The sequence below is a fragment of the Equus quagga genome, chromosome 20 (assembly GCF_021613505.1).
Source record: "Equus quagga isolate Etosha38 chromosome 20, UCLA_HA_Equagga_1.0, whole genome shotgun sequence".
Taxonomy (NCBI): Eukaryota; Metazoa; Chordata; class Mammalia; order Perissodactyla; family Equidae; genus Equus; species Equus quagga.
In genome coordinates, this window is record NC_060286.1 from 16,420,031 (window position 1) to 16,435,094 (window position 15,064).

General features: G+C 43.5%; 1 protein-coding gene across 3 annotated transcripts in view; it reads left to right on the top strand.

Moving 5' to 3' along the window:
- Nucleotides 1–15,064, top strand: part of SIPA1L1 (signal induced proliferation associated 1 like 1) — a 358,565-nt gene that overhangs the window by 292,676 nt on the left and 50,825 nt on the right. For all 3 annotated transcript variants that reach the window (XM_046647145.1, XM_046647143.1, XM_046647144.1), the window contains one exon: nt 3,180–3,449. In XM_046647145.1, the coding sequence (XP_046503101.1) occupies nt 3,180–3,449 (270 nt within the window). The remainder of the gene's footprint in view (nt 1–3,179; nt 3,450–15,064) is intronic.

Consider the following 15,064-nt stretch of genomic DNA (forward strand, 5'->3'; position numbering starts at 1 on the left):
AGACTGGCACAGATGTTACCTCAGCAACAATCTTCCTCAAACAAAAAGGGGAAGATTGGCACCAGATGTTAGCTCAGGGCCAATCTTCCTCACAAAAAAAAAAGAATAGTGGAAATGAAATGTGGACTATAAAGAAGACAAAATCTTTGGCCAATGGAGTCTTTTAACCAATTTTAGTGTTAAGTATTATACAGCTTAAAAGACTATTTCAAAGACTCAGCTAGAGGCAAGTTTAACAATTATCAGTTCCGAATCTTTCATTTTATAAAGAAAGTAAGGCCCAATAGATGAGAGCATCTTGTCCATTTGATATTACATTATTATTGTTTTTGTTATTATTATTTATTTATTATCACCTACCCTGATTTGCTGTGGACTTGAAGCAGCCTATGCAGGTCTGTGCAGAGCACCATAAAATTAAAGCTTAGCAAGGGAATCTATGTGTATGTTGGGGGGGAGGGGGTGAAGGGAAAACGTGGTCTAGGGGAAAATGTTTGAAAAGTTAGTGCCCAAAATACAGGATGATAAAGTTCTGTATATGTGCTGGTTCCTAGCATCCAACAGAAGGGGGCTTGGATGATCCATTGATCCATTGAGTTTACAAGTTAAAACAGACCAGGGGCGGGCCCCATGCCTAGTGGTTAAGTTTGCGCACTCCGCTTCGGCGGCCCAGGGTTTCACTGGTTGGGATCCTGGGCGTGGACATGGCACTGTTCATCAAGCCATGCTGAGGCAGCGTCCCACATAGAAGAACCAGAGGCACTCACAACTAGAATATACAACTATGTACTGGGGGGCTTTTGGGAGGAGAAGTAGGAGGAAAAAAAGAAAAAGGAGAAGATTGGCAACAGATGTTAGCTCAGGTGCCAATCTTTAAAAAAAAACAAAAAAAGACCATTGCTAGTCCTGATTTTGAGGTGGAGAGAAGTTTTCTCCTAGATTATTGTAAATTTTTGTTAAAACTCCTTTTGTAAGCTACAACAGTCTTGCATTATATTTATAGATCCAGAGCACTAGGTACTGTATTATATGCCATATTTAGTCAGAAATGGAAGACTTCAAACCGTACTACGTAATACCTCTGTTAACAACCAAGAAAGGGTTGCAATGGCATATTTTTGTCAAAAATATCAGAATCAAAGCTAGAAATTATATCAGAGCCTAAGGTGATGTTCTCTCATATCAGAGAAGAGTTTTCACATAAGAAGTCATTAGCTGCTAAAAGTAATGTCAGATGTGCCTTAAAGCAATGTTTTGCACACTATGGATCATAACTTTTAAGAAGAGCATAAAATCAATTTAGGAAGTTGCACTTGATGTATTTTTTTAATGAAATGGTTTAACACAAAATGTAGGAGAATGAAAGCTCTCAGAGGAAGGGTGTGTGTGTGTGTGTGTGTATTTGTGGTTGTGCTGTATCACAGGGTCAAATGTATTTCTTACTGAGCTTGTAGTCCAAAAAAGTTCGAAAGCCGTTATCCTTAAAGCATAAAAGGGGAACAGCAGAGCCTTGGGCCGAGGGTCTGATGAAGGTTGCCCCAGGCTGTTGGGGGCGTCAGGAGGAGTGGTAAGGAAACTCTGAGCAAAGGTACCCAGTGTAGACTTGGGCCAAGGCTGAGGAGGGCAAGGATCCCTGCAAATGCTCCAGAAGCAGCACTTTTCCAAACCGATGGCTATCATGGAGACGTGGCAGAGGACGCATTATGGGGTAGACATTTCACATGTCAGGAGTCATACCCTGAGACATGGACAAGGTCATGAATGAGGGGTACCTTCCATGTGCCTGTTCTCCCACCAACGTAAGCCCCTTCCCTACATCAAGATCAGGCCTTTGGCTGGATGCCCTTTGGACCTGTGCTGTCCAGTGCAGGAGGCACGAGTCCCCTGGGGCTTAGGAGCCCTTGTAATGTTGCTAATCCGAAGTGAGATGTGCTCTGAGTGTAAAATATGCACCAAATTGAGAAGAATGTAAAATATCTCATTAACTTTTTAGTATTGATTTATTGATTTCATGCTCAAATGATAGCGTTTTGGATATATTGGGCTAAATAAAATATAGCATTAAATTAATGTCACCTGTTTTGCTTTTTGAATGTGGCTACCAGAGATTTTGAAAGTACGTGTGTGGCTCACACGGGACAGCACTGGTTGGACTCTCCTCGTACTGTCTCTAAGGTGCCTCTTAAAGCATGATTTCATAACCGCTCTCAGCCCTTCCTTTCCCAGGTTTCCCACCGGCTTCTCAATCTTTGAGTTCCTTTAAGAAAGAAGATCATTTTTTTCACTTAGTGGTGAAATTCAAATGCACAGTTTGAGTTAATGCTGTAGTGGGAATAGGTTTTTTCAGTAATTTGTCTGTCAGTCAAGTTAACGATTGACTGAACCTTCTTTGGTTGTTTGGGTAAAGGGAATGGAAGGTGGGTTCCACATTTCCTAAGGTTTGGGGGTTGGGATGGTGGCACAAAAATCGGCTAAAGTGACAGAAGGCATTTGTGCCTGCCATTCATTTTACTCAAGTTGCTACCGAGGACCGTCCTGCTATGAGGGATTTCTGGCTTTGGGGGGAAAGAATCCTGATTTCAGGTTATGCTTTGTTCCCTGGCAGTCTTGATGATTGCAGAATTTCTATAATTGGCTTTTTTTTCCCTCTCCTTCTGAGCTAAATTTGGCTCTCAGTTTGGATTTCAAGATTTCTCCCCACTTAATTTTTTGACTGTTGGGATCCCAACAAATTCAAAACTGTGCACCCTTTTAGAGCCTCAGTCGTAAGACTCGGTGGAGGATGAGTGAAGCTGACTGCCTATTTCCTCTGAGGCCCTTTCTTAAGAGTCTGCTCCCGTGTCGTGCTGTCCTGGTGGCCTTCCGTCCTCAGGTCTCAGTACTGACTCTTCTCCCTACCCCCGCAGCCCACCAGGGTGACCATGGATCTCATTGTTTTTTCAAAACTCCATATCTCAGACTCAACAGTTGGGATTGAACAGAGGAAAATGCTAGTGTAACACTTCCTGGGGTTCTGGTTTTTGAAAGGAAAATTATTATAGGCCCCAATGATTACAAGATGATTTGAAACAGAGGATGAAGTGTTTGATCCATTTTAACCGTTAATGAGAATCAGTGTGGTTCCACCAACAAGCAAAAGCAATATTAATTTTCTTTCTCTCTTTGCCCTCCCCCACCAGGAGTTGCTCTGAAACCTACCGCATGCCAGTGATGGAATATAAAATGAATGAAGGGGTTTCATACGAATTTAAGTTTCCCTTCCGAAATAATAACAAATGGCAGAGGAATGCCAACAAGGGGCCTCATTCACCTCAAGTCCCATCCCAGGTACAGAGTCCCATGACCTCGAGGCTGAATGCTGGGAAAGGAGATGGGAAGATACCTCCTCCAGAAAGAACCACCAACATTCCTCGAAGCATCTCCAGTGACGGGCGCCCACTGGAGAGGCGGTGAGTGTGTCTCAAAGGCTTGCTCTAAGTCTCTCCCCCAAGTTTAAATAGCACCAGACCCATAAGCACTAGCTTTTAGGTCTTCCCATATTTTATTAGAAGTCAAAAATCAAAACTGAGATGCAGGGGCCAGCCCCTTGGCTGGGTGCGTAAGTTTGTGCTCTCCGCTTCGTCACCCCAGGGTTTCGCCAGTTTGCATCCTAGGCCACAGACCTAGCACCGCTCATCAAGCCATGCTGAGATGGCATCCCACATGCCACAACTAGAAGGACCCACAACTAAAGTATACAACTATGTACTGGGGGGCTTTAGGGAAAAGAAGGAAAAATAAAATCTTAAAAATAAAACTGAGATGCACGCACCATTGGTTTTCCATCATGGTAGCCGTCCAGTTCATATGGATAAATAAGGATATATTCTAGCATAACGCTTGGCTTTGTGTGATGGTATTTGTGCTTCGCTCTGTCATTTCCATGTGATATCAACAGAAGTCCTTGCTGCACACTTAGTAAGCCATGTGGATTAGAACTTGGCAGACTCTTTGAGGTGACATGGACCGTATTATCATCTTTCACGGTCTTTGTCTTTTGGGAATAAGTGATATGATAATAGCAACAGAGTGCAGGTTTTTGGCTGAGTATCTGTATTTGTGTCACTTTGGTAACAAAGAATTGTGGGAAAGGAAAAGAAGTACTACAGCACAAACGTATTTTCCACTGCTCTGGAAGTAGAAGAAAGTGGATATGTTAAGACACTCAGCCCTAAGTAAAGTAAGCAAAGATGAGAGACACTGAGAGATCCCAGAAAGGCAGAAACCAGGGTTTGTTGTTTAGTTGAAAGTCACAGTGAGTTCCCTCACAGATGATAACTGGTTAACTCTGCCTTTACCTAGAATCTAGGTCAAACATTAAACTAGATTAAGTACTTTTGAAATGTGAATAGAAATTGGCTATAAAATTTTAAGTAAGTGCACTATAAATTTAGTTACCCCTAATTACCTATGCTAATGAACGAGAGTTTAATTCAGTAACCTGCCAGTCACCTACCAGAAGAAGCCAGCATCTTTCTGTCCACCCACTGCCCTTTCCCCATCACTTCTTCTTGTCTTGATCACATCTCGGAATGTTTTTGTGGCTCCCACATGAGAGAGCGATCAGAAACCCACAGAGCTGGGGAGAAGTCTCTGTTCCAGGAGCTGTGTTAGGTAGAAGGGAGGTTCCTGTGGGAGCCAGAACATGATCCTGGCCCATCTGAGCATCAGGAAACAGGTCCTGTGTGCCCAGGGTGCCAAAGAAAATGGGACCCAGCGATGTTTATCATTGGTTCAAATTGGGAGCGGAAAGCTGAAGGATGTCTTTATCTTAGTCTAACTTTTGAGCTATTGCATAAAACATTGTCACTTAACTATTTCAGAAATACTAGAGTACCATGTAGAAATAATTTAATAAAGAACAGACAAGCAAAAAAACTAGCTGTCTTTCTAAAATTTCTCATTTAATCCTGAAAATTTATTTACAGAGCCCCATGCTGTTTATCTCCCTGAAAGATTCCCCTCCCAGAGTGGCCACATTCCCGTCTGCACTCCTCTCGCTTTCATTATTTTGATGAGGAAAAACTTCCAAGAGATCTCTGAATAAATTCTTTGTTCTACACATTCCAAACTTGGCTCTCTCTGAGGTGTGTGTTAACTGGAAGTCATGATTTGGCTCACATTTTGAAAGATGAACCTAGGAAACCATTATTTAGAGAGAGACTTTTTTTTCCTCTCAATGCTATTTTCTTTCTCTCCAGAACACTCATTGAGCTTTTACAAATGAAACTGTTTTGGGTTATTGTCTTTATACAATATTCCATATAAGAAAATAGCAGAATCTATTTCGATTCCATGTGGAGTTTAATTTCTGCAACAAAAACTAAAGGTTGTTGCTTGGACATACTGACCTCCAAAAGTGAAAATATTTTTTGTAGCTAATTATCATCCGATGATGCCAGCAGCTTTTAGTGCTAGAGACTGCATCAACTCCAGTTCTTTGAGCTGTAGAGGTTGTTTCTGCGGATACTTGTGTCTGCCTTTCATCTTAACTCCACGGAGAGGAAAGGCATCTAAGTGGGTGCTCTCCATAAAAGGCTGTAAGAACAGCCCTGTGACTCTCTGAGCTGTGTAGATAAAAGAGGCACAAGTGAGGCCGTCAGTGGTTTTCGAGACAATAACCTCTACTCAGTTCTCTCTAAAGCATCTTAGTTTAAGGTCTTCTTTAGAACACTGGGCTAGGATTTCAGATCTTAGGATGGATGGTGTAGTGAGTTGTAAAATCTCAGCCCCATGTTTTCGGGATATTTAGGTTTATTTGGCTCATCTTCATTTTGAAGTATGTGGTAATTAGATGCATAGTCTTCTTTTGTGAATATTTTAGAATTCGGTTTCCTATCCCATCTTTCTAATTTTCTTAGTATGATATTTCTTTTTTTAAGTTTTACCTTCAAGTCATAAATAGAAGGTAATATTTGAGAAACTTTGTTTCACTACTATTTCAGGAATATTTGGGTATAAACTAGACTCATGACATTCATCAGGAATACTTCTTGAATCCTTTGTGAATCCACAGATTCATAAGGTCTACCTGGGAATTGACCACAGATTCATAAGGTCTACCTGGGAATTTAGTTTATTCTGTGAAAGTAGTGAAATACAACTGAAAAAATAAGCATTCCCTTCCTAGTCTTACTGAGAACAAAACCCCTTACTAAGATATGGAAGTGAGGCCCCTGGCTGGGCACATCTTTGTCCTTTGACTCTCCCCTTCATCCCAGCCCTGCCTGGCTGCCATTTACACTTGAACCTGGGCAGTCTGTAAAGTGTGACATGGACCTTTCAGATGAATCACAAGTAGTCAAAACACATGCCGAGGTCCGCCACGCCCGAATCTTGCCTTACCAATGATGGCGTGAGCCCAGTAGTGAAACTGAAGTGTGGCCTTTACGTAGCTGTTTCGTTCCACTGATTTTTCTCCCCCAGGTTAGGCCAGTTATGTTTAACTGTAGAGAAACCAGCTGTATTTAAGCCTGAGTTAGGAGCTATCTCAAGTCTGCCCTGCTCATGCTACAGAAATCTGCCGACTTCATTCCCATGCCTGGAGCCAGCACGGCTCATTCTAGATGAAAATACTAATTTACTGCTTATAGAAGCATAGTTTTTCTTGAATTGTATGCAAGATCCCACACTTAAAGGTCATTAAGAACAATTTTTTTAAAATACATTTGTGGAATAGATTATTCTTTTTCCTTTAATTCCAAGGTTAGGATTTTTATGATATACTAAAATGTGTTGGTGTTTGGAGTTTCTAACAGAAATTATTTCACTAAATTGTGTTCTCTATACATTAAGAGAAACTGATGCAGTAAGAACAGATGACCCATTTGCCATCTAAATAGAATAAAGTATAATTCTATTTGGTTTAAAAATATGAGCTGTATGCTCTCCAGGTGGCCTTTTGAATATATAATTTTATAGTATTTGTGGGAGTCGTTTTTATTAACAGAACTAATATTTGCTCAACAAAAGTAGGTAATATAATGCAATCATTATTTTGGCCTCAAATTTATCTGGAGAGTGTAAGGGTAGAATTGAAATAAAAATAGCTGGCTGCAGCATATTGAATGCAACACGTTACTGCCTTAAAACACAATGAGGGATCAGTAATAAAACCATGATCTGTGTTAATATGCTCCAAAAAGTTTAGCTATTTCGAGGCCTTTGTATAAATAACAGGCATCTTAGCATATAAAAGAATTTCCCTTTCTCTTTTTTTAGATGCAATATTAGCAGCCTTTATATAAATATTTGGTGTTGGATCTTCCTGAACCGTTGATACTTTTGAGTTTTACCTGGGTGCCATACTGTTACCCTTTCCCCGCTGCCGCGAGCTCTGAGTGGCTGGATGGAGAGTGCTTCTTCGTGTACGCGGAGTTAAGGCTAGCTGCATTTGCAGCCTCCCGGACCCCTCCTCAGCAGACACCAGCACCGTACAGGGCGTGAAGATTGTGCCTGCTGAGTACTGTTGAAACAAACTCAGAGAGTTGTCTTCTCAGAGAGCATAATAGTGTGTGCCCATTCAATCTTTATTTTTAAGGAAATGCTTTCTAAATTTATTTCATGCAGGTTCTGTGTTAAACTTTACTTTTCCTTTGTTTAGAATATTAGCTGTGGTTTGAAGTTTCAGGACTTGTACTTTTCAAATGCTGTCCACCTGGATCATAGTTGTAGGATTTGACATGAAGATCATTAAATCCTAGAACTCTCGAGCTTCACTGGGATTGCTCAGGCTTCGTCCCTGTTGACGTCCATAATTCTAAAGCCACTGGATGTTGTGGTCTTCAGCTTCTCTGATACCATTCGCCACTCCTTCCTCCTTCAAACTCCCTTTCCTTGTCTTCCAAAACTTTACTACTGATTTTTTTTTTGTTAGCTCTTTGCACCTGTCTTATCACCCCCCAAAATTTTGTGTCCCCCATGATTCTTTGCTCATTTTTCTTTTAATTCCACACTGCAATATGTCGGAGTAGCTTGTTATAGTAACCTCAGCCATCATCTGTATGCGGGCAGTTCCTTCATAGTTGATATTTGCCTTGACCTCTTTTTCACTTTTCCTGTTCGTATACCTGACTACCTGCCGAACATCTGTGCTTGAGTGCTGCACGAATGTCTCTTATTCACAGGTCCAAACTAACTTCAGCCACACTCCTGTCCTCCATCTCCTCTTCCTTTTCACATTACCCACCTTGGTGAAGGGCTTAGCCATCTACCCAAGTATCCAGAGCGAACTGGGGCCCGTAATCACCATGCCCTCCCCATCATCCCCATTTCCACACTCATTTAGTTATCAGGTCCTAAGCTTCTGTTGAGTTCTTCCCTTCCCCCCCTCCTTCTTTTTGGTGAGGAAGATTGGCCCTGAGCTAACATCTGTTGCCAGTCTTCCTCTTTTGCTTGAGGAAGATTGTCCCTGAGCTAACATCTGCCCCAGGCTTCCTCTATTTTGTATGTGGGATGCTGCCACATCGTGGCTTGATGAATGGTGTAGGTCCACGCCTGGGACCCAAACCCACGAACCACAGGCCGCCAAAGCAAAGTGCAAGAATTTAACCACTATGCCACTGGGCCACTGCCCCCCCTGTTTTTATTGAGGTCACATTGGTTTATAACATTACATAAATTTCTGGTGTACATCATTATATTCCAGCTTCTGTGTAGACTGCAACATGTTAAGTGTCCTCCTTGTCATTGCCTTAGGGGCTCTCATTTTACACTAGGATTTTTCTGGCCAAAACAGCCTCCAAATTTGACTTCCAGCCTCCTGCTCTCCACCCCTCCATGCTGCATCCTGCACAGGGCGGCCTAATAAAAATGGAAGCACTCCTCAGGCCATGCCTTGCCTTACAGCCTCTGTGCAACCTTCAGTATCCAGTGCACTCCCCCTGTGAGTTACCTACCTTGTCCTCCTCTGTCCCCCTGCCACCCCAGGCTCTAGACTATAAATGACTCTGTGGCCGCATTTTCTCTCTCCTCGGTGCCTGTACACCTGCCACGCTGCCCCTCACTTTCTCTTGCAGCAGCTTAACAACCGAGGATGTTTTAGCACAAAGCCCAAGCTCGCCTCCTCTGAGAAGTCCCCTTTAATTCCTCCGGAACTTCCTCCTCCCATCTCTACCCTAATTGCCCCTCCTGGGAATGTTCATGTCACTCAGTGTTTACTTCCTTCACAGAGTTTTATTATACTTCATTTTAATCTTATGTGCGCACTTTTCCCATGTAAGGTAGCCTGTCTTATTCATCATCATATCCCAAGGACCAACCACAGATTTTGGCATTTTAGTAGACTCACAATGAATTTTTAAAACTTTATTTAGTGATTAAACCAATAAGCAAAAGAACTTTCTTGAAGAAGTAGGAATACAAGTAAATCAATTAAGGAGAAAAATGAGGGTTTTTTTTAATTGTGGTAAAATATGCATGACCTAAAATTTACCATTCTGATCATTTTTAAGTGTACAGTTCTGTGGCATTCACACTGGTGTGCAACCATCACCATCATCCATCTCCAGAACTTTTTCATCTTCCCCAGTTGAAACTCTGGATCCTTTAAATACCAACTCCCTATTCGTCCCCCCAGCCCCTGGCTGCTACCATTCTACTTTCTGTCTCTGAATTTGACTACTCTAGGTACCTCACGTAGTTAGGATCATACAATATTTGTCTTTATGCCTGGTTTATTAGCATAGGGTATTGAAAGTTCATTCATGCTGTAGCATGTGTCCAGATTTCCTTTCTGCCTTAGCTCGAGCTGCTGTAACAAAATCCCATAGTCTGGGTGGCTTACACAACAGACATTTATTTCTCGTAGTTCTGGAGGCTGGCAAATCCAAGATCGAAGTTCCACAGATGTAGTTCTTGGTGAGGACCCTCTTCCTGGCTCGCAGGCAGCTGCCTTCTCCCTGTGTCCTCATAGGAAAGAAGGAGGAAGCTGTAGTCTCTCTTCCTCTTCTTATAGAGGCGCTCATCCCATCATGGGGACTCCACCCCAGGCCCTCATCTAAGCCTGGTTACCTCCCAAAGGACCCACCTCCTAATGTCATTAAACTGAGCGTTAGGGCTTCAGTGTATGAATTTGGGAGAGACACATTCAGTCCATAACCTTTTCTTTTTAAGGCTGAATAAATATTTCATTGTATGTATGGACCACGTTTTGTTTATCCATTCATCCATCAGTAGACGCTGGATAAATAAATTTGTTTTTATAAAAATGAAGCCATAGGTAAAAGTGAAACACCATAGTCTGATAAAGATGTAGAATTAAAGCTATATTTAAGTAGAATTCTTTGACTTTTGTTGGTAAGGTTAGAGTACTCCTCTTTTAAAAGTATGTTACAGGTAAAGCTGTCTAAAATTGACTCAGTGAAATGTGAGTTGTTCTTGATTGAATTTCCTATGAAAGGTTTCAGATTGGTTGAAACTGAAACTGAGTTATGGTGTTTTATTTGTCAGCCAAGATCAGGCAGATCAGTGGAGGGCCGTTCCTGACTTACACTCACCCACCTCTCAAGGCTCCTTTTACCTGACTCTTCAGAGGAGCGAGCATAGTCTGACATCCACGTTGGGATTAGAGTTTAGATGATTTGCAAGTTCACGTCTTTAGATTATAGGTCAAAGATATTTTCTATTTAAGCATTCAGGAAGTGGGCACGGTGGCTTGAGCTTGGCATACCTCCCAGTTCCTGTCCCTCCGGAGTGACCCAGGGAATGAGATCAGAGTGCTCCAACATGGTCCCCAGCTCAGGCTCCTGAATTCCCTCATGGTTCCTCACGCCTTGAAAGTAGCCGCTCTGCGCTCAGCCTGGGGATGCGTTCCACATGGCTTCCTCCCAGCAGGCCACCAGTGTTTCAGTGTGACCCGCTGGGTAACTCCTGGAGGCCACCAGTGTTTTAGTGTGATGCCGGGAAACTCCGAGAGGTGCCAGGAGTGCAGGCTCTGCAGTCCAGGGGCCTTGATTCACATCCTGTCCCCACCCCTTGCGAGTGATGTGACAGTGGGTAGTTCATTATCCTCTCCACACTTGGGTGTCCCCACGAATCAAATGGAGCACTAGCCCCGCCTCTCAGAGTCGCTGTGAAGATTCCCTGAGGTTAGTAACTAAATATATATCTAGTTACTCTCTGTCCAGTCTGAGCTCTTGGGACAGGCCCGACACATAGTGAGGCTTAGGAAATGGCAGTCGCTGTTCATCATTTTCTAGATGCTCTTCCAAACACAGCTCTGTGGAAGTGAAACAGCTGGTTGGAATTGGGTACTCTGGGGCTGTGGGTGGGGCCTGCCAGCCTGGACCGATGAGTCCGTCTTCAGCCTGATCTAGGCTATGAGTGGGTCAGAGCCTGCAGGAGCAAGTTGTACTGTCTGCAGCCACGGTGTCCTGGTTAACCTTGGTGAGACAGAGAGGATGAATTCAGGAGGCCTGCTGTGCTGACACAGTCATGGTGAACTGAGCAGTTGCAGAAGTTGTAGGAAATTCTGCAAAAACCATCCATGCAAATTCGAATGGACCTTAGAGATGATCTTGTGAAGAGCAGTTGTGTTCTGGGAAGATCAGTAAGGTAGCATGTGCTCCTCCTCCTCTGCATGTCCCTAAGCAGCTGTACTCCTGGATGTGCCCGGCAGTGGGGTCTTGCCCTCCTACCCAGCTTGAAGGGGGTGTTCTGCATTAGGATTGCCCAGGGAGGCCTGGCCTGGTCACACCTTATGGGAGGGTCTGTAAGGGCCCACAGTGGCCCTGGGGCTTCCTCAGCTCCCCACCACTGACAACACACACAACATGGGGAAGGCCTTCCCAGTAGCCAGAGCTAACGTGTATCCTGCTGTAACCCTCCTCTTCGTGGAGAAGGGATTAGGCCCCTTGCCTGATGGGAGCCCGTGAGCTACGTGGACTCATTTATCATCGGGAATTTAAATAACTCTCAGAGGAGAAGTAGTATACTCTTCTGCTCCCTTATATTAGAAACCACTGACATTTTTCTTTAAGATTTGTTGATTGCACAACACGTATATCAACTTGTGGAAATTAGTGATAATTAAGACAAATTAGCTACTTAGACCCACCCCCACAATCATCAGTGTGAAATTTTCCCATAAGCCTCTTGTTCAGAGCCCTAGACAACGAACAGTCTGACTGAGGTCTGCTTCCACTCAGGAAAATCCCTCTGTATGATGACAGAGCGGCATTTGGGATCTGCCTGTCATAAAGTGCTTGCCGAGAAAAGTGGGTGGGTTTCCTTTTTACCTGCAGGAACAGTTGCTGTGAAATAATGAGATGGATGGCATGTCCTTAGGGCTGGTCAGCAGTTGAACTGATCTCTTCACCCAAGTGTGTGTGTTTCTGTGGGTTGGGTGTTTGTGCTCTGACTGCGGGGCTCTCAGCTGGTGGCCGTACCGCAAGAGGGCTTGCTTCAGGCCACATAAAGGTGGCCATGGACTATTTGTTCTGGATGCACCTCTTTAGGATCTGCAGGCTTATTTTAGGGAACATAGCACAAATACACAAGGAGGGGTGGCAGGAGAGGGGGTTTTCTCGCATGCCTGTGGCCCTGCTGGCACGTGCATGCCCACTGGTCCCCACTCCTGGAGAGAGTCAGAATCCAGCCTAATTAAGTAGCCTGTAGTCCCCCAGTCTGTCACTTCTTGTCTGACTTTTGTAGTTTCCCATTATATCATTTAAATGACAAATGGTGATGGCATACGAAGTGGCGCAAAACAGAAGTAAGGATATGGAAGTCGAGTTCGCACAGCCCTGAACCGTGGGCAGCAGTATGCGCTTGTCAAGTAATTGGTGGAACTAGTTTACAAATGGTTTGACTTTGTTGCAGGATTCACACTCTCTGAAAGCCGGGAGCATTAGCACTGATAGAACTCTGTGGGAGAGGAAAGTAAGTTGGGTGGCGGTGGTTTTCTCTTCCCCTGGCTTCAGGCAGTGGTCAGGGGCGGCGGGGGCAAGGTGCACTTGGGCAGCCGCTCCGTGCAGAGGCAGCCGGGTGTGCCGTCTTTCAGCTTCTGCTTCCCTTGTTTTTGTCTGTATGGTGGGATGGAGAATGAATTTATTTTGTTTAGTTTTTTCTAGTCTTTAAAATCCTAGCCTGCCAAAAAAAAACAACTTAGCTTCTCACCAAAGGATTGGGTTGGGGCTTCTTTTCATGAAGCATTGGTGAATATTGGCAGATAGGACCAATCAAAGAGGTTAGTATTCGTGGTGAACTAATGGCTTCTTATCTATCCGCATATCTCTCAAATTTAAAATTTTTTTTCATCAGTTCTCTTGTACCTTGGCAGAAAAAGTGAAAAAGTACATTATTTGGGCATTCCCTCTTATGCCTGCTGTCCCGGGTTCTACGGGCTCAGCTCTGAGCACACCACTGCTCTGCTGCAGAACCTCCTGTGCTTCCTGGGTACCTGGCAGATGAAGTTGGTGCTTCCTCAGCTGGCTGTACAAAGGCTCACCCTGCAAGGCCCACTCATCCTTCTGTTAACAGCCCCCAGCAGTCTCTCACCTGTCTAGTGCTCCAGCCTAACTTGTCATCATGGGTGGCCACATGCACCCTCACATTCCCACATCCTAACTTCTAGCTTCTGTGAAGATCCTTGGTTTCCTACAAGACCCGTCTCAAATACATTTCTTCATAAAGCTTCCTTTCCTCTAGGTTTCCCAACAAGATTTGACTTGTAACCTGCCTGAGCCCCTCTACACTCCGTTTATACTGCTCTCATGACAGTTACATTTTACTTGAAAATTATAGGTAGCTATTACTGAGCTCTTATTCTGTGCCAAGCTCTGTTCAAAGTCCGTGTGAGTTTTATCAGTTAATCCACCCAACAACCCAATAAGTTGGTTACTCTTTACCCCTTTTACAGATAAGGATGCCCAGGGATTGAAAGATAAAATAATTTAATTTGTTCAAAGTCATAGCTGGTTAGTGGTGGAGCTGAGGTTATCATCAAGGCCATCAGACTCCAGTGCCCTATCTTAGCTACCATGCTACATGAAGGAAATCCACCACCATAAGTAGATGCCATCCAAGAAATACTTCCTGGCGAGTGCATGCATGTTTGTATGCTGAGGGGGCCCAGTCATATGTGCTGCAGTCAGGACCAGCTTCATGGGCGTGCAGCCTGAGCAGTTGCACTGGGCCCCCACACTTAGAAGGATCCATGCTGAGTTTAATGCTCTGCTGTCACCATCTTGAAATTGTAGTGCTGTGCCACGTTCTCATTTTGCACTTAGTCCCACAAATTATGTAGCTGGTCCTGTGTGCAATCTATTTTTGTTTTTTGTTCTTTATAATCATCTATGATATAAAATTGACTCTTCTCGAGAGGCACCCATGATGTATGCCGGGCTGTGAACTTCTAACAGCTTGCCAACAGCTGTGAAGTGATGTTCCATTTATCTCAGTGTGATGAATTGCTGTATTTTCCTAACTGTACAAGAGTTATTCTTGTTGTAAATTGACCTTGTCATAGGAGACTCATCAGAACAGGATTTCACAATCCAGTCTGAACAGCTGATAGGAATTGTATGGTGAGGAAACCAGGGGTAGCTGTGGTTCACAAAGGCCACAGTGGGAAGAGGTGGTGAGTTGCTTGAATTTGAAGACAGCTTGTTCAAAGTCTGTTCTGGGTATAGCATCCAAATTACATTACCTTGAATCATTTTAGAGACCTTTTTTTTTTGACATAATTCTGGAAGAATCCTAGTTGATCTACATTACTGAAGACAGACTAACTTGATCCTGTTCCATGGTGAATAGTGTTTTAATTGCTGAGTTGTGGTAAAATGCTGTGCTTAATTATGGACCTAATTTGTCAATCGTTGCTCCTATTTGAAACCCTCTCAGTTGTTTTGACCATCATTCCACTGTTTGCGCTTGAGCTGCAGAGGGCCTTAGCTCCTTGGACATATCTAAGCGGTGCTATCACTTGGAGTAAAAAGCGGGAAATAGAGGCATAATTAAACTTACTACTCAAGAAAAGTTTTATCATCAGCTCCTCAGATACCGAGAATTCTTTATCCATAAATTG